We start from the raw sequence: 19,813 nt of genomic DNA, 5'->3' as shown, positions 1-19,813 counted from the left end.
CCAGGGCGCTCGGACACCTTTGGCCCTCTTTCTTATCCCAAGGGGCCCTGGTTCCTATTTACCATCCTTTCTTTACATGGCAGGTGCCTTTATTTCTACTAATGCTCCTTTCTTTATCTGACTCCCCTTTTCTTGCACCGTGACTCCCCTGGTCCACACCCCGACCTCCATCCTGTTTCACACCCCCAAAGCCCGCCCCAAATTCATTCAGCGGCCAACCCGGAGTAAGTACCCAGAGTTTGCAGCTTGGCGCGCCCCCCACCAGGGTATTGGCAGGAGGGGGAGGGGAAAGTCCCGCTCTCCCTCATCCCTCTCCCAGTCACATCTCGGCGGAATCGAGAGCTCCGCGCAGCTTCCAAGCCGTTCTGGCCCTTTGGACCCAAACTTCCTTAGTAGAGGGAAACTAGGACCGCAGGAGAGAGGAAAGGACTCCGGGCTCAGCGCGGATCCTGGGGCCGGAAGGTATTCCCTCTAGTCCGGGTACTCGACTTACCTGCAGCAGCAGCAGCAGGAGCGCAGAGAGGCTGCGGCACAGAGGGCCCATGGCGGGCCGTGTGGGTGCCGAGCGAAGGCGGAGGCCGGGCGCGGTCGGGTCAGGCCGGGAATGGGCCAAGCTAGAGGCTAGCTGGATTTCCGCGAACTCACAGGTGCTATGGAGGCTCCCGAAGCCACTGAGCTGGGCAGCGCTGCAGCCGCCAGGTGAGCCCGAAGGCACCACCCCCGGTGCCGCTGATTGGCTGAGGACGCACCTGCCGGTTTCAGCCAATGAGCGGCAGAGCCTTCAACTTTCTCCGCGGAAAGGGCGGACGACCCGCCCCCAGACCCGCCTCCCAGCGTAGAGGGACCTGTAGACACACTGGTCTGTAGAAAGTAGAGTCTGTGAGTTCTTGTTGCATGGTGTTCGAATCCCAGCACCGAGGGTGACCTACTCTAAGACCTGGGATGAGAAAAGGCTTTACACTTTACCCTTTATCTGGTATCTGGTTCCTTTTTTCTTCTCTCTCTTTTTCTTTGGGATGCTGGGGATTGAACCTGGGGTGTTCTACTACTGAGCTACATCCCCAACTATTTTTGTTTTATTTTGCCAGATTGCCCAGACAGCCCTCGAACTTGATATCCTCTGCCTCAGCTTCCTCAGTCACTGGGATTACAGGCATGAGCCACCACGCCCAGCTTTTAGGTTTGTTGGTTGGTTGTTTGGCTTCTGCTGGGGATTGAGTCCAGAGGCTGAGTCCACTGAGCTCTTTACCCAGTGGCTCCCCGCCCCTTTTTTGGTACTGTGGTTGAACTCAGGGCCTCTTTACCACTGAGCTACATCCCCAATACTTTATTTTTATTGTAAGGTAGTTTCACTAAATTACTAAAGCTGTTCTCGAACTTTCAGTCCTCCTGCCTCAACCTCTCCAGTCTCCAAGGATTACACGCATAGGCCATCGCACCAGCTTCTAGTTCTTTTTATAATTTTTCCCCCTCTTGGTACTGCAGATTTGGGATCTTAATACCACAGCCACCATCACCATCTCTAGAGAATTCTGTCCCTGGTAAAGTAATCTTAGGATCAAAAACAGAATAGACAGGCAAAACTTAGATCAAATAGTTTCCCTGTCTGCCTGTGGCTGGCCACTATCTGCATAATTTGGCTCTGCTGACAAGGATATCTCCCTTGCCTTCATCCAAGCACAGTCAGAACCATGAAGGAGTGTGTTTCTGCCACTCCATAGCTGTGTGACCTTGAGCAAGTCAGTGTTCTCATCTGCATAAATGAATTGACTCTGGCTAATGGAAAAACAATCACTAAACAGGGTACGTGGCATGTAGCAGCAACGGTTCAATAAATGTTTGGTGTGGACATTGTACTGTTGAAAGGCCCAACCGCATTTGCCTCCCTCATGGGGAAGGCCATGTTGAGTATTGAAGGTGAATCCGAGCCCACCCACAAGGAGTACTTTCTCCTCTGCAGAGGAGAGGTGTTGTCTCAAACCAAAACAGTTTCCTGGCAGCCCCTCCCCCCAGGCTGACCCCTTCAGTTTAATGAGTTTCCAAACACACACCCAACATTTTGGATTTCTGCATCTTGGCTCCCTCTGCCTCTTAACCCACCAGGAGGCTCAGAGGAAAAAGGCAACGGTATTTCCTTTCCCACTGAGGCTCCTGCTGGACTGTGCATTAAACAGGATAATGGAAATACAGAAAGAGGCGTTTCCCCCATGGGGCAGCCTTGTTCGTTTATTTTTTTTCCTCCCAGTTATGTAAAAATACATATTTCATACCATCACTGGACCCAGGGAGCCTTTGGGACTTTGCTTTCTTCTACCCAGCAAGACCTGGCCTTGCAACTCTGTGGTGACTCTCCCTGATTCTTCCATTACGCTAGGATAATTCAATAAAAAGGATTTTAGAAAACAATTAGGGGCAGTGAAGACAGGTCAGGCCTGATGTGCTCTTTAGACTTCTCGGCAAGTCCTTCTCCGAGCTCCTGGAAGGGTAGCTAACCCCTGGCCATTCAGACTGAGGGAATACAGAGGGGTTCCATGTGGGGGTGTGCGCAGTGTGACTGGGCAACACAGGTAATTGCCTCTGTCCCCTCTTCTATTAAACAGAACACCTCGCTATGGGGATCAAATGGTCAGTGTGGTGAGCCTGTGCTGGTGACATTGAGCTATACTCTCAGGGTATTGATCTCAGAATAGCCCAGTGTTCAAATTCCAATGCTGCCACTATCTGGATGGCTTAAGACACTTCAATCTCCCCCAGCCCATGTTTCCTCTTCCATAAAATGGAGACCTTGATAACACTGAATTCACAATCTTTTTCTGAGTGTGCTCAGCACTCTTTGCCCAATACCTTTCCTTCCCAGTTTTAGGTAAAAATCCATGTCCCCAGGAAGCCTCCCCTGCCCCAGGCTGTCCTTTCCCCCACCCCCACCGGGAAAGCCTAGTGGGCTATCTCTGTTCTGAATGGGGAAAACCTTTCACACAGGAGAGTTAGTCATTTGACCCTCCAGGGTCATTTGCATTTTAAAGAGCGTGTTGAGGGGCTGACTTGCTTTTTTCCAAGCTATGAAAGCCTTGGAGCTAGTCCTTCCTGGGTACTTAATCTGCTATCTGTGGATGGGCTTCTGGGGGACTTGTGAACCCCCTTGAGCTTGTATGCAACTCTGTCAATGAGGTGGGAAGGTGCTGCTTTCCTTAGCTTCTCAACCAGGGAGTAGGAAAAAAACAAAACCCAGGAGCTGAGATCTTGGGAATTTCAGGCACCAATAGGAAAAAGACTTGTGATCCAGAGGCCCTACAGGTGCCCTTGAGATCACTCCAGAAAGATAACAGACCTTCCCACCAGATGCCAACTGGCATACATCCCTCAACGCATTACAAACTCCAGGTTTCCTCATTGCAGATTGCTTCTCTGATGGACTTCCATTTCCCAGCTGCCCTGGTGACTGGTCAGGCGGGAGGATAACGATTAATCCCCCAGGCAGTCTTGTGCCTTTTATCTCTGGCAAGGGGACTGTAATAATAGTGTTCAGACCAGGAGAGGTGCCCCTCCCCTTGCCCTCTCCTGGGGGAGCCCAACCCTCATCTGGCTGGACCGGAATCCCCAGGGAAATTGGAATTGCTAGGGATTATAGCAGGATCAGGCTCCTGGCTGTGGTGGGAGAGGAGGCCCCATTCCGGCTACCCTAGGGGGCCCTCCTGACACCTCTGCTGGGCCACCTGCCAGCATGCAGGGGAGGAACTGGATAAACTGCTCCAGCCTCCTGTCCAACTGAGGGTAACTGATAGGTAGCCTGCCCTTTGTAGCTGAGCCTGCAGGTATGCAGTTTTATTTCAAAAGCAAAAAAAAAAAAAAAAAAAAAATAGGGGTTGGGAATGTAGCTCAGTGGTAGACTGCTTGCCTAGCACATGCAAGGTCCTGATTTGGATACCAGCACTGCAAAAAACATTTTTTTTTTTTAATTTAAAAAATAGGCCCAGAGGGGCCTTGAAGCCTTAGTAGCTGGGACTACAGGCAGGGAAAACTTCACATAGTCAGATGCAACTTAAAAAAATATATATATTTTTTCAAACTGTTGGTCGAATTGTCAGATATGTAGGGCCAACTGTATAATGAAACCTCATGTATCTATCACCCAACTTCCAATTTTTTTTGTACTGCTGAGGATTGAACCCAGGGCCTTGTGCAAGTGAGGCAAGCACTTTATTTATTTTTTTTTGAGAGAATTTTTTTAATATTTATTTTTTAGTTTTCAGTGGACACAACATCTTTGTTTGTATGTGGTGCTGAGGATCCAACCCAGGCCGCACGCATGCCAGGCGAGCGCGCTACAGCTTGAGCCACATCCCCAAACTGAGGCAAGCACTTTATCAACTGAACTATATCCCCAACCCCTTTTGTACTTTTAAGAAATTCACAATATATAAACTTTGTACCAAATCTTGTTTCATCTTTCTTCCTCCTCCTCCTCCTCCTCCTCCTCCTCTTCTTCTTCTTCAGTAAATATTTATTTTTTAGAAGTAGTTGGACACAATACCTTTATTTTATTTATTTATTTTTATGTGGTGCTGAGGATCAAACCCTGCATGTGACTCCACTGCAGAGCCACACCCCCAAGCCTTGTTTCTTCTTTCTACCCCAGCATTTTTATTTTTGTTTTTACAGAAGAGTTTAAAACAAATTGAGAAAACATGTCACTTCTGCTGTAAGTATTGCATTCTGCATCTATGATCAAGACATGTTTTAATTTTTTGGTACAAGGAACTCAACCTAGGGGCGCTTAACCACTGAGTCACATCCCTAGACTGTTTTTTTTGTTTTTGTTTTGAGACAAGTTCTCACTAAATTGCTGAGGCTGACCTCCAACTCATGAGCCTCCTGCCTCAGGCTCTGGTATTTCCCCAGCCCCCCTCCTTTTTTTTTTTTTTTTTTTTTTGTACTGGGGACTGAATCCAGGGGCACTGAATCACTGAGCCACATCCCCAGCCCTTTTTTGTATTTTATTTAGAGACAGTGTCTCCCTGAATTGCTTAGGGCCTCACTAAATTGCTGAGGCTGGCTTTGAACTCATAATCTTTCTGCCTCAGTCTCCGCAGCTGAAACAATATCACTAAATTTTCCAGGTTGGCCTTGAAATTGCAATCTTCCTGCCTCTCAGCCTGAAGAGTAGCTGCCTTTATAGACATATCATACTGTGTTGACCTTTTTTTTTCTGGTACCAGAGATTGAACCCAGAGGCACTTAACTACGGAACTATATCCCCAGTCCTTTTATTTTATTTTATTTTATTTTATTTTATTTTAGTTGTAGTTTGACACAATTCCTTTATTTTATATATTTATTTTTATGTGGTGCTGAGGATGGAACCCAGCACCTTGCATGTGCTAGGCAAGTGCTCTACCACTGAGCCACAACCCCAGCCCATCCCTAGTGGTTTTTTATTTTTTATTTTGATATAGGGTCTCTAAGTTGCTTAGAGCCTCACTCAGTTGCTGAATCTGCTCCGGAACTTGCTCCTGAGTCCCTGGGTTTAGAGTCCTGCACCACAGTGCCAGAAACCCTTGTTCAGTTTTTTTCAGATATAATTTACTACCTATATTTAAAATATTCCAGAGGACCAGGAGCAATGGTGCACCCCTATAATTCCAGTGACTAGGATCGCAAGTTTGAGTCCATTTTGGGCAACTTAGCAAGACCCCCAGCAACTTAGTGAGACCCTGTCTCAAAATAAAAAATAAAAAGGGTTGGGGAGGGCTGAGGATGTGGCTCAAGCGGTAGCGCGCTCGCCTGGCATGCGTGCGGCCGGGATCGATCCTCAGCACCACATACAAACAAAGATGTTGTGTCTACTGAAAACTAAAATAAAAAAAAAAAAATGTTTGTTTCTATTTTGACATAATTCTAGATTTGCAGTTACAAAAACAACAACAACCAGACAATGGTTCTTCCTGGTGTGTCATCCAGACAGCACTCAGGAGGCTGAGGCCAGTGGATTTCTTTTCTTTTTTAGTTATAATTTATTTATTAGTTTATTTATGTATGTATTTATTTTATAGGTTAGGTTTTTAAATTAATTTTTTATTTGTTTTAATTAGTTATACATGACAGTAAGATGCATTTATACACTTTGATATATCATACATAGATGGGATGTAATTTCTCATTTTTCTGAGTGTACATGTTGCAAAATCATATTGGTCATGTAGTCACATACATAGATAAAGTAATAATATCTGTTTCATTCTACTATCTTTCCTATCCCCACATCCCCTCCCCTCCTTCTACCTAATCTAAGGTTACTTCCCTTTACCTAATCTAAGTAATTCTTCTCTAGTGCCCTGCCACCTTATTGTGAATTAGCATCTGCATATTCGAGAAAGAATTTGGCCTTTGGTTTTTTGAGATTGGCTTATTTCGCTTAGCATGATATTCTCGAACTCTATCGATTTACTGGAAAATGCCATAATTTCTCACCAACATTTATTCTTTCCTGTATTCTTTTTTTTTTTAAAGAGAGAGTGAGAGAGGAGAGAGAGAGAGAGAGAGAGAATTTTTAATATTTATTTTTTAGTTCTCGGCGGACACAACATCCTTATTGGTACGTGGCGCTGAGGATCAAACCTGGGCCGCACGCATGCCATGCCAGACGAATGTGCTACCGCCTGAGCCACATTCCCAGCCCCTTTCCTGTATTCTTTTTTTTTTTTTTTTTTTTTTTTTTTTTTTTTTTTAGAGAGAGTGAGAGGTGGGGGGGGGACAGAGAGAGAGAGAGAGAATTTTAACATTTATTTATTTTTTCTTAGCCGGACACAACATCTTTGTTGGTATGTGGTGCTGAGGATCGAACCTGGGCCGCACGCATGCTAGGCGAGCGCGCTACCGCTTGAGCCACATCCCCAGCCCCCTTTTCCTGTATTCTTAATGATTGCAATTCTGACAGGAGTGAAATGAAATCTTAGAGTAGTTTTGATTAGCATTTCTCTAATTGCTAGAGATGTTGAACACTTTTTCATATATTTATTGATTGATTATATTTCTTCTTCTGTGAAGTGTCTGTTCAGTTCCTTAGCCCATTTGTTGATTGGATTATTTGGGTTTTTGGTGTTAAGTTTTTTGAATTCTTTTTATATCCTAGACATTAATGCTTTATTGGAAATGCATGTGGTAAAGATTTTCTTCCAATCTGTAGGTTCTCTCCTCACATTACTGATTGTTTCTTTTGCTAAGAAGGAGCTTTTTAATTTGAATTCATCTCATTTATTGATTTTTGATATTACTTCTTGTGCTTTAGGAATCTTGTTAAGGAAATCAGATCCTAGGCCAAAGTGGTGAAGATTTGGGCCTATTTTTTCTTCTATTGGGTGCAGGATCTCTGTTCTAGTGCCTACCTAAGTCTTTTTTTTTTTTTTTTAATATTTTTTAGTTGTTGATGAACCTTTATTTTATTTATTTGTATGTGGTGTTGAGAATCGAACTCAGTGAGTCACGCATGCTAGGCAAGCACTCTACCACTGAGCCACAACCCCAGCCCTAGTGTCTTTGATCCACTTTGTGCAGGGTGAGAGATAGAGGTTTAATTTCATTTTGCTACATATGGATTTCCAGTTTTGCCAGCACCATTTGTTGAATAAGCTATCTTTTCTCTAGTGAATGTTTTTGGTAACTTTGTCTAGTATGACATAACTGTATTTATATGGGTTTGTCTCTATGTCCTCTATTCTGTACCATTGGTCTACAAGTCTATTTTGGTGCCAATAACTTGCTGTTTTTGTTACTATAGGTCTGTAGTACAGTTTAAAGTCTGGTATTATGATGCCTCCTGCTTCACTTTTCTTGCTAAGGATTGCTTTAGCTATTCTGGGTCTCTTATTTTTCCAAATAAATTTAATGATTTCTTTCTCTATTTCTATGAACAAAGTCATTGGGATTTTAATAGGGATTGCATTAAATCTGTATAACACTTTTGGTACTATGGCTATTTTGACAATATTAATTCTGCTATCCAGGAGCATAGGAGATCTTTCCATCTTCTGAGGTTTTCTTCAATTTCTTTCTTTGGTGTTCTGTAGATTTTATTGTAGAGGTCTTTCACCTCTTTTTTTTTTTTTTAAAGAGAGAAGTGAGAGAGAGAGAGAATTTTTAATATTTATTTTTTAGTTTTCGGCTGACACAACATCTTTGTTTTATGTGGTGCTGAGGATCGAACCTGGGCCGCACGCATGCCAGGCGAGCGCGCTACCACTTGAGCCACATCCCCAGCCCTCACCTCTTTTGTTTATAGCAGCTCTGCCACAGTCTGGCTGGGTGCAAAATAACCGATCCCCCACACAGCCTTGTAGGTTCAAAACAGGAACTCCTTTATTCTCTGCACTCCTGAGAACGCCATGTACACAGCCTTCTCCTGGGACACACCACACACCAACTGGAAATCCCTCCTCCAGAAATCCCTCCTCTAGCACTTCCCCAAACAATGAGAACTGCCCAGGAATCTCCAAACTCCAAAGTAGCAAGCGGAGGCGGACAGCAGGGGTCTAATATACAATTGAATACACAGCTTAACATAACCATCATCATCTCAATGGCTTGCTGGTGTCACCTCTCAACCAGTCACCTCTCAACCACTCGTTCTGGCAAAAATCCCACTCAGCTGTGGCCCTCAACACAGCTCAATTCACAATAGCTAAACTATGGAACCAACCTAGGTGTCCTTCAATAGATGACTAGATTTAAAAAATGTGGTATATATTTATTTTTTATATGGTGCTGAGGATCAAACCCAGTGCTTCACATGCACTAGGCAAGTTGCTCTACCCCTGAGCTACAATCTCAGCCTCCAGAGGGTTTCTTGAGACCAGAAGTTGGACAGCCTGGTCAGCAAAGCAACTCTCTATTTTAAATAAATAAATAAAACAAGCCGGGCCTGATGGCACCTGCCTGTAATCCCAGTGGCTCAGGAAGCTGAGACAGGAGGATTGCAAGTTCAAAGCCAGCCTCAGCAAAGGCAAGGCACTAAGCAAGTCCGTGAGACCTGACTCTAAATAAAATACATAAAAGGCCTGGAGATGTGGCTCAGGGGTCAAGTGCCCCTGAGTTTAATCTCTGGTACCACCACCACAACAACAAAAACCAAAACCCACAATAAAATAGGGCACAATGGCAGTGGTATATATCTGTGATTCCAACAACTTGGACAGGAGGATCATAAGTTCCAGGGCAAACTGAGTCCCTTATCAAGACCCTGTCTCAAAATGAAAAATAAAAAGAGCTGGAGATGTATCTCAGTGATGAGCACTTATGGATCCAATCCCTGGTATCATCACCAAAAAAAAAAAAAAAAAAAAAAGAAAGAAGTCATTCTGCATTTTGTAGTTTGTTCAATGCATCCTTGAGATGTCATTCGGTGTGTTCTTTTCTCCCATATTCAGCATAAACTACTTGTACAGAGAAGTTTGATTCAGATCCATTCTTTTTAGGCAAAAAGTATTTCATCAATGATGCTGGGCATTTCCCACAGCATAATATCAAGATGCAAGAAATTGTCCAGTTGGCTCTCTTTTAAGATGCTTAATTCAATTGGTATCATCTGATTCCTCCATTATCAAGTTCTCTATCACCTTGTGGTTTGTAGCCCCAGAGATGATGGCTCTCTAGATCCATTATCTCATTAGGGCAAACATAAGCATTTATTAAGCACTCCCATGTGCCAGGTACATGCTCAACACAGGAGACAGAGAAATAAACAAAATATGGTCCCTGCCCTTAAGGAGTTCAGAAGGTTGTGGGGAATGCAGACAAGTAAACATTCATTCGTTCATTTATTAAATATTTACTGAATGCCAATTGTGTGTCGGGCATTGTGCTGGATGCCAGTAACTGCATTATAGTATGTAATAAAAATGATAGGTACCATTTACTGGAGTTCACCATACTCTATATACATTTATCTCACCATTTCTCATACAAGTCCCTTATTATCAAGACATCCATTTTAAAGATTTGGAAGCAGAGGTTTACAGAGAGATAAAGAGATTTGAGAAAGGTTAGCATTTTCCAGAGAACAGAAGCCAATGAGATACACACTGTATGTGGAGAGAAAGGAGAAAGGTACAGGTGATATAGAGACTGCAGACCTTCACACTTTGCCATCTGCAAGCTGGAGAAACAGAAAAATTGGTAGTGTGGCTCAGTTCAAGTCCAAAGGCCTGAGATAATGGGGTGGGAGTGAGTGGCCCACTAATACTAATTCCGGAGTCTGAAGGTAGGAGTTCTGAACATCCTGGCTCCTGGGGAGAGAAGGAGAGAAAATATGAATTCAGCTTTCCTCCTCTCATCCATGGTTTACATTTGTCTGTTATATTCCTTAAGTTTCTTTGTAAATTTCTCCATTTCTTTTTTTTCTTTTCTTTTCTTTTTGGTATCAGAGATTGAATCTAGGGCTCTCAACCACTGAGCCACATCCCCAGTCATTTTTAAAATTTTTCAATTTGAGGCAAGGTCTTGCTAAATTGCTGAGGCTGGCTTTGAGCTTGTGATCCTCCTGGTTCAGACTCCTAAGTAGCTAGGATTACAGGTGTGTGCCACCATGCCCAGCATTTCCCTATTTCTTTTTTTAAAGTATAACTGACTACATATATTTAAATATATAATTTGATGAGTCTTGGTATTTGCATAGACTCTGAAACCATGGGCCAATTGATAGTGCCCACCTACATTTCTATCTTCTGGAAACACCCTCACATACATACTCAGAAATAAAGCTGCATCAACTAAATGGGTATCCCTAAATTGAGTCAAGAAGATGGCTGAAATTAACCATTATACACAGTAAAATGGTCAGAGCTGGAATATGAACTGTGGGCCACTTGCCTCCAAAGCCTCTTAATCTCCACGCTATCCTGCTGAAATTGAGACAGGTTCTTATTTCCAGATGCCATTTGAACTAAGTGGCAAATCTTAATTTAGCAAGAAATAGTCTGTTGTGGGCTGGGCTTATAGATCAGTGGGGGAGAGTGCTTGCCTAGAATATGCAAGGTCCTGGGTTCAATCCTACCATCACAAACAAAGAAAAATCTGTTAGATTGGCCTGCAACTCTAGACTCTAGAGCAGTCTAGAGAAAGAGGCAGGCAAAAACCTGAGCTGCTTCTTATCCTGCCAGGATGGAGTTTCCAGTACAGTGAGACGAGGGAGGGACACTGAGGAGGGGCAGGCCCTGGGTCTGACCACTCAGTCCCCCAGCTTGGTTTTATCCTCACTTTCCAGAGCAGGTAGCTGAGCCTGGGAGAGAGAAATAGTCCGTTTGACAGTAGATACAGGCTTGACACTGGCAGTGCAGCTCCAAGACTAGTGTGGCAAAGGTGTTCCCAGTACAGACTTGGTGCCTAAATGCCTGGGTTGAATCTTGCTTTTGTGTCTGCTAATTATAAGCTTTTAAATGAGTCACTTAACCTCTCTCTGGACTCGTAATCTCCTCACCTTCCCAATGAGAATAATTATAGCATCTATCCCCTTGAATAGTTTGAAGAATTAGGTGAGATGCCTAAGTAAGCAGAGCAAACAGGAAGTGCGAAATAAACATTAACTAAAGGGTTCCATATTGCACATTGCTCAGGGGTCAGGGTTTTCCCCTGAGCCAAGCTCTTGGACAGCAGGCCCCCTCCAACCCAACGAGCTGACCTTGAGAAGAGACTGCTGCTGTGCTCCAGGGCCAGCAGATCCCCTCTCATGGGATTCACCTTTGGACTTAGTTATTCAACAATGACAGTGCTGGCTTTGGCAGCACATATTACTATATGTGGAACGATAGTTAGGTTAGTTAGCATGGCTCCTACATAGGATGGCACGTATTCCATTAAAAAAGGAAAAAAAAAATTGGGTTCTGAGGTGCTGGCTCAGAGGTAGAGCGCTCGGATAGCCTGTGTGAGGCACTGGGTTCGGTCCTCCGCACCACATAAAAATACAATAAAGATATTGTGTCCACCTATAATTAAAAGAAAAAAAAAAAAGTTAGGTGCGGTGGCGCTGGTTTGTGATCCCAGCAAACCCGGAGGCTAAGGCAAGAAGATTCAAAGTTCAAGGGCAGCCTTGGCAACTTACTGAGATGACCCTGTCGCAAAATGAAAAATAATAAAAGGAGCCTGGGAATGTGGTTCAGTGGTAGAGTGCTCCTAGGTTCAATCCCCCGTACAGCACCCCCCCACACACACAAAATTAAGGCTTCAGAATAATTGTCAAGGTCCCAAAAACCTATGATTTTCTGCTCCCACTTCCAAACAAAGAAGGTTCCACCCCTTCTCTCAGACTCTGGCCAACAAAGATGCTGTCCATTCAGGATGGAGAGTTAAAGCCCTCCCAAAAGCCAGCCCTCTCCGGGCTTAGCAACCAATGAAATCAGCCCCTCCCAAGTTCAGCCCCTCCCCCCTGAGAGTGAGGTTGTTTCTCCATGGTAGAGCACTTGCCTAACAGGATCAAGGTCCTGGGTTCCATTCCAAGGCCACCGCCCCAACCCAACCCCTGCACACACCATTAAATAATAAGAATAAAAGAATGAGAAAACTGGAGACAACTCTCCACATTTATTTATTTATTTTGATACTGAGGCCACTGAGCTACATCCCCAGTCCGATTTTGTATTTTATTTAGAGACAGTATTTTACTGAGTTGCTTAGCACCTCGCTATTGCTGAGGCTGGCTTTGAACTCGCGATCCTCCTGTCTCAGCGTCCTGAGCCGCTGGGATTACAGGCGTGTGCCACCGCGCTTGGTGATCCACTTTCATTTTTAATAATTAAAATGTTAATATTATTATTTTGGGGACTGGGAATTGAACCCGGAGTACATACTCCCTCCTTTTCTATTTTTGGGACAGGCCTTACTAAATTGCTGAAGTTAGTCTTGAATTTGCAATCCTGCCTCAGCCTCCTGAATCTCTGGGATTACAGGTATGTGCCACAGTACCAGATTCACAATTCTTTTTTGCTGAAATATCTGGAATAGGCAAATCTACGGAGAGAAAGCAGATTAATGGTTGCCAGGGGCTGTGAAGGGTGAGGGTAGGATGGAAACTGGGCTTCTTGTAGCTGGGGGGAACATATTCTAAATGTACACAACCTTGTGAATGTACTGCAAAACACTGAACTGACAACTTCACATGGGTAGATTGTATGGCATGTGAATCATATCACAGCAGAGCTGGGTTTTGTTGTAGTTGTCAATGTTTTTTAGATTTTGTTTTGTTTTGGGTTATTTATTTATTTATTTATTTATTGTTTTTGTCATTTCTTTTTTTGCAGTGTTGGGGATTGAGTCCAGGGTTGCTCTATCACTGAGTTACACTCCCATCCCTTTTATTTTTTATTCCACGTAAGGTCTTGCTAAATTGTTGAGGCTGGCCTCAAATTTGTAATTCTCACCCAGCAATGGTGTACACCTGTAATCCCAGGTTCATGAGGCTGAGGCAGAAGGATCGCAGGTTCAAAGCCAGCCTCAGACTAAGTAGAGGGGTGACTTTTTCAGTCTTATAACATCAACTGTCTTTCATTTGCTTTACCGTCTGAAAAACCTAGAAACCTTTCTTCTGTGCACATAAACAATTGAAATAACAACAATAAAAATAATAATGGCTGTCATTTCTATAATACTCATTATGTGTTAGGCATTATGCTCCAAGCACTTTAACTTTGTATTAATGCCTATACCTCTAAGAGAAAGATATTATTCTGTTTCCACTTGAGGAAACTGAGAGGTGACCTGATTTTCCACAGGCACTAAGTGACAGAGCTAGGGCAAATCTACCTTGGGCCACATACTGTGTTGAGCACCAACAACACAGAAATCCATCCTGAAAGATACCATCCTCCCTGCTGTCTGCAAAGAACTCAAGCAACCGAGGGCTAGTGAGACCAACTGAACCCATTTGGCTAATCCCAAGGTTTCCCATGCTGTAGATCCCAGGTAAACGGGGACAACATTAGAGCCAGTAAGCATCCACTGGTTGACCATCAGTTGACCATGTGTGCTCACCTTATGCCTGTGTGAGTGGAAGGACTATGACTAAAACTTCCCAGGTTTTATAGGAGGGGAGGGTGGAGCTGGCCTGGCTGGGGCCAGGCTGGAGACAAGCTGAGGTAGGTGGCAGGAGCTTCCTTCCAGAATGAGAAACTAAAGCGTGGATAATTAAGCCTGGGCAAAGGGCAAGGTTTCCAATGCAGGCCTAGAAAACTCCAGTCTAACTTGAGGATGAGGGGCCCATTATTTTCCAGAGTCTCTCTAACTTAAAGACCACAACCACTTATTCACTTATATTTTCATTGACTCAGTGAATGCTCACTGGACACCTAGCACATACCAGGTGCTTAGTTGCTGAGGGAGGCACCACCCTGCCCTCAAGGAGTTTATGATCTAGTTGAATAAGCAGGCAAGGGATTTACAACCCAGGGATTTGCATTCCATGACAATTATCAAGAATGATATTAACAATGTTTAACAGCTGGTAGAGCCCAGGCACCAGTCCAGACAGAATGAACACCAACCATGAGCATCAGGACAGGGTCCCAGGCCCCTGGCAGTGTCTGGCTTTACCCTTTTGGTTGCTGGATAGTGGGGAGGTGGGGGCTGTGGGAGAAACAGGGGCTGTGGGGAGACCTTGAGGGACTCCAGGAAGCAGCTGCTTACCAACTGATATGGAAAGATTTAATAGAATATTCTAGCAACTAGGATAGCCATATCAGTGGTTCTGGTTGAGGACTAGACCTGGTGATGAGTGATTTGTGATTAACCAGGAGGTAAGATGGGGAGGCACAAGGGAGTCAGGTAGGAGACTGAGGTAGGAGAATCACCAGTTCAATGCCAGCCTCAGCAACTTGGTGAGACACTGTTTCCAAATAAAATATGAAAAAAGGCTGGGAATGTGGTTCAGTTAAGTGCCCCTGGGTTCAATCCCCAGCCGAAAGAAAGAAAGAAAGAAGGAAGGAAGGAAGGAAGGAGGGAAGGAAGGAAGGAAAGAAAGAAAGAAAGAAAGAAAGAAAGAAAGAAAGAAAGAAAGAAAGAAAGAAAGAAAGAAAGAAAGAAAGAAACTAAGTTGAGTTTAACCAAAGGTTCCTGGCAAAGGTCACCACTTGGGCAAAAAGCCCAGAGGGGAGGAGCATTCAGTCTAGCTGGAGAAGAGATCATGCATAAGAGGCAGGTAAAGACCAAGCAGGGGTGGGAACTCTGTTATCAGAGTCAGTAGCTTGCACTGTGTCCTGAAATCAATAGGGAGCCATTGCAGGATTTTATTTTATTTATTTTTGGTGCAGGAATGAAACCCAGGACTTCACTTAGGCTCAGCACATATTCTACCACTGAGCTACACTCCATCCCTATTGCAAGAGAGTCACTTGACTGAGACTGCAAATCCCCCCAAAGGGACCCCAAAGGATCAATTTTTTCAAAGCAAGAACCTAGGCTCAGAGAGGTTAAAACATCTGCCAGTTGTCACACAGTGAAATAGACATGGGGTAAATGGAATAAGTGGGGTAAATTCACTTCTAGTTCACCATTTCTATTGGACATGTGCAACAAAAGTTGCCCTTCTATGTATGGAGCCTTAGAATTTGCAAAACTGGTACAGATTATGAATTACTTTCCCATATGCTATTTGATTTGCCAGCACAACACCATTACAGGGAGCAACACCATTCCCTTTACACAGCTGAAGCGGCTGAAATACAGAGCAGTTTCAAGACCTACTGCATAGTTAAATCTCTATTCAAATCCAAGTCTTAAAACTCCTGGTCCAATGTTCTCTCCTCTCTGTATGTTGGCATTGTGGACTCATTGCTTTGGGTTATAAATGTCAAGAAAACACAAGTGCCTACACAGAAAGAAAGGAGGGGTGTAATTTGGGGCTTAAGTACCAAAAAGTCCAGAGAGAGATGAACTTCCCACATAGATGACTCCGGGTAGTCTAGTGATGTCATCAGGGATCTGTCTTTGCTTTCCTCTAATCTAACTTCACTCTTGGATTCTCTTAGCAAGGCAGATACAGGCACCTAACTACCGGTTAAGCAATCCTAGGCCTAGGGAACTATACCTTGTGTGTGTGTGTGTGTGTGTATGTGGGTGTGGGTGTGTGTGTTGCTGGGGATTGAACCCAGGGCTTTGTGCATGGGATGCAAACACTCTACCAAATGAGCTGTATCCCTAGTCCCTTATATCTATTTCCTGCACCCACCCCCCATGGTGCTGAGTATTCTACCATGGAGTAAGTACATTTGTAGACCCAGGAACTATACTTTTTGAATGGGTATAGCCAAAGTCTTAGGTTTCTTTTCTCTTCTTCTTCTTTTTTTTTTTTTTTTTGGTACTTGGGATTGAACCCAGGGTTGCTACTGAGCCACCCCAGCCCTTTTTTAATGTTTTATTTTGAGACAGGGTTTTGCTAAGTCCTAGGGCCTCCCTATATTGCCAAGGTTTGTCTCAAACTTGCAATCTTCCTGCCTCAGCCTCCCAAGTCACTGGCATACACCACACTTTTTGGCATACAGCTCGTCAAGTTTTGATGGACACATGGCAGTTATCTGTGCACTCCTATTATCAAAATGCAGAACATTTGTTTCATATCCAAACTCCTTGTGTCCTTAGAGACAACTATACCACCCATCCCTAGGCCCTGGCTCCTCTGAACCTTTCTCTGTCTCCATAGATTTTTCTTTTCTGGACCGTCATATGAATGAAACTACATAGTATATCGGCCCATGGTTTCTTCCACTTAGCAAAATGCTTTGGAGATGCCTCCATATCATATCTGTAGTGATAGTTTATTCTTTGTGGCTTAATAGAGTATTCCATTTTGTGAACATACCAAAAATTGTGTAATTGTTTATCCATTTAGTACCTAAGGGGTTTGGGGATATTTCCAGTTTGGGGCTATTATGTATAAAGCTACTTAGAAACATTCATGTTTTTGTTTTTGGGTACCAGGGATTAAACTTAGGGGCACTTAACCATTGAGCCACATCCCCAGTCCTATTTTGTATTTTATTTACAGATAGGGTCTCACTGAATTGCTTAGCACTTCACCGTTGCTGAGGCTGGCTTTGAACTTGCAATTCTCCTGCCTCAGCCTCCAGAGCCACTGGGATTACAGGCGGGCGCATACGTGTATAAGAGATTACCAAACTGCTTTTCAAAGTGGCCATACCCTTTTCATAATGCCATCAGTAATGTCTGAGAGTTTGCATTCGCCAGTATTTGGCTACATGGTCAGTCTTTCCAATTGTATCCATTCTAGTATAGTAGTATCTCATTGTGGTCTTAATTTGCATTTATCTAATAACTAATGCTAACGGATGCGTATGCCTCCCCACCTTCTTTCAGTGCTAGGGAGTGAATCCAGGGCTCACACTTGATAGGCAAATGCTCTACCTCTGAGTCACATGCCCAGCCCCTTCTCTCTTTATTTGAAAAAAAAAAAAAATATATATATATATGTGTGTGTGTGTGTGTGTGTAATAAATATCCACAATTGAGGGGAGGGAGGGGAAGGGGGAAAAGGAAGGACAGCAGAATAAATTAGACATGGGGCTGGGGATGTGGCTCAAGCGGTAGCGTGCTTGCCTGGCATGCGTGCGGCCCGGGTTCCATCCTCAGCACCACATACAAACAAAGATGTTGTGTCCGCCGAAACTAAAAAATAAATAAATAAATATTTAAAAAAATAAATTAGACATTATTATTGCTGTGGGTATATACGTGACTGCATAACTAATGTGATTCTGCAACCTATACACTCAGAAAAATGAGAAATTATACCCCATCTGATTCAAATGTATGATATGTCAAGATCATTGTACTGTCATGTGTAACTAATCAAAACAAATTAAAAAAAGAATGGGGAAAATAAATAAATATCCACAATAGAAAAAAATTTAAATGCAGGGATAAGCAAGCAGAAGAAAAATAAAAATGAAAGCCACCTGTTATTTCAGAGATAACCACAATTGACATTTTGAGGGCTGGGGATGTGGCTCAGTGGTAGAGCATTTATGAGGCCCTGAGTTTGATTCCCAGAACTGGGGGGCAGGGGGAATGACATTTTGAGCTGTATTCAACCTTTTTTTTTTTTTTTTTGAGGGGCAGGGTGCTGGAATTGAACTCAGACCCTGGTGGGAAGTAGGCAAACACTCTACCACTGAGCTATACATCCAACCTTGTTTTTTTTCAGACAAAACTATAATTACATTTTAGTTTTTGGCATGGATAATACATGCACCTGGTACAAAGTTTGGAAAGAGCAAAACAGTAAGTGTTGTGCAGGTCTGTTCATTCAATTGCCAAAATGAAGAAGTCTATGCCTAGGGCAGCAGAGGATCTGGATTAGCAGTGTTTCTTTGACCTGAGGCTATAAGTATGAACTGGTGGGATTCCAGTAAAATTGAGCATTCACAAATCCTACACCCCAGGGCTTTCATTTAATCAGAGAAAACACCAGACATACAGATAGCAGGAATTCTGTACAAGAATGTTTATAAATGCTTTACTTGTAAAAGCAAAAATCTGGAGAAACCCAAGGTCCATTGATGGGAGAATGGATAACAAACAAAACCCTCCAGCGTGTTCATACAGAGGATTAAAACAGAGCAATCCAAAAAAAAAAAAAAAAAAAGTGAATCTACTGTAGCTATACACACAGCATGAATGAATCTGAGTAATATCATGTTGAATGGGACATTCCAAACTGTACTTTTTTCTCTTCTTTCTTAGTGCTGGGGATTGATCCCTGACCTCATGCATGCTAAGCATGTGCTCTACCACTGAGCTGCATCCTCATCTCTATTACTTTTTTTTTTTTTTTAATAAAGGTTAGGAACAACTAAAAGTAAACCGTGGTATATTTAAACCATATGTATTTACATGTTAAGCTATATAAAAGAAGCAAGGGAAGGAAAAACACAATCATCCAAAGACTGGTTAGCTTTAGGGGGATTCAGGGAAGGATTTCATAGGTAGATGTAAGATGTCATTATTTTTATTGTTTGAGTTCTATGGAGAGGTAAAAATGAGCACAGAATTAAAAGAGTTAAAAATAGCTAGGTCCGTATGATGGTGGGTGTTTATAATCCCAAACGTTTGAGAGACTGAAGCAGGGTGTTAAGTTTTGGATGTGAGGTGTCCCCCAAAAGCTCACATGTGAGGTTGTAAGAGTCTTAACCTAATCAGTTAATTAATTCCCTGACAGGATTAACTAAATGGTGACTTAAATGGCAGGGTGTGGCTGGAGGAGGTGGGGCTTGGGGGCCTAGCTTTGGTATATATATATTTATCTGGCAGAAGGAGTCTCTTTTCTCTGCTTCCAGATCACCATGCTGTGAGCCACCCTCTCCTGCCATGATGTTCTGTCTCACCTCAATCCCCAAGGACTGGAGGCGACCGTCTATGAACTAAGACCTCTGAAACCGTGAGCCTTCAAATAAATCCTTTCTCTTCTACAATTGTGTTGGTCGGGTCCTTTAGTCACAGAAGTGAAAAAGCTGACTAAAAAACATGGGGATCCCAAGTTTGAGGACTGCCTTAGCAACTTAGTGAGGCCCTGTCTCAAAAAATAAAGAGTGATAGAGTGCTTACCTGGAGTGTTTAAAAAGAAATCCATAAAGTATAGCTTTTCAAACAGAGGAAAAGTAGCCATTAATAATCCTATATAGCTCAGTTGATAGAGTGCTTGCCTTGCATGCACAAGGCCCTGGGTTCAATCCCTAGCACCAAAAAAAACCCCTAAAAAATTGCTATTGGGAGTCACACATGGTGGTGCATGTCTGTAGTTCCAGCGACTTGGTGGCTGAGA

The 19,813-nt window shown here is 43.3% G+C and overlaps 1 protein-coding gene and 1 long non-coding RNA gene across 3 annotated transcripts in view; one reads left to right on the top strand and one right to left on the bottom strand.

The window, feature by feature from the left end:
* The window catches only part of Cdh1 (cadherin 1), a 75,202-nt gene extending 74,517 nt beyond the window's left edge, over positions 1-685 (bottom strand). The window contains exon 1 of the mRNA XM_013366563.4: positions 494-685. Within this exon, the coding sequence (XP_013222017.1) occupies positions 494-544 (51 nt within the window). The 5' untranslated portion in view covers positions 545-685. The remainder of the gene's footprint in view (positions 1-493) is intronic.
* LOC144370893 (uncharacterized) lies at positions 573-19,463 on the top strand. Of its 2 annotated transcripts, XR_013430964.1 has the most exons (3): positions 12,170-12,932; positions 13,284-13,353; positions 19,329-19,463. It is a non-coding gene; the product is annotated as an uncharacterized LOC144370893 (long non-coding RNA). The 2 variants fall into 2 exon arrangements; XR_013430965.1 differs by lacking the exons at positions 12,170-12,932; positions 13,284-13,353 and adding an exon at positions 573-699.
* Positions 19,464-19,813: the final 350 nt, after the last annotated feature.

This window comes from Ictidomys tridecemlineatus, chromosome 15 (genome assembly GCF_052094955.1).
Source record: "Ictidomys tridecemlineatus isolate mIctTri1 chromosome 15, mIctTri1.hap1, whole genome shotgun sequence".
NCBI lineage: Eukaryota > Metazoa > Chordata > Mammalia > Rodentia > Sciuridae > Ictidomys > Ictidomys tridecemlineatus.
Note: the sequence above shows the minus strand (reverse complement) of the source record. Positions and strands in the feature narration are given on the sequence as shown.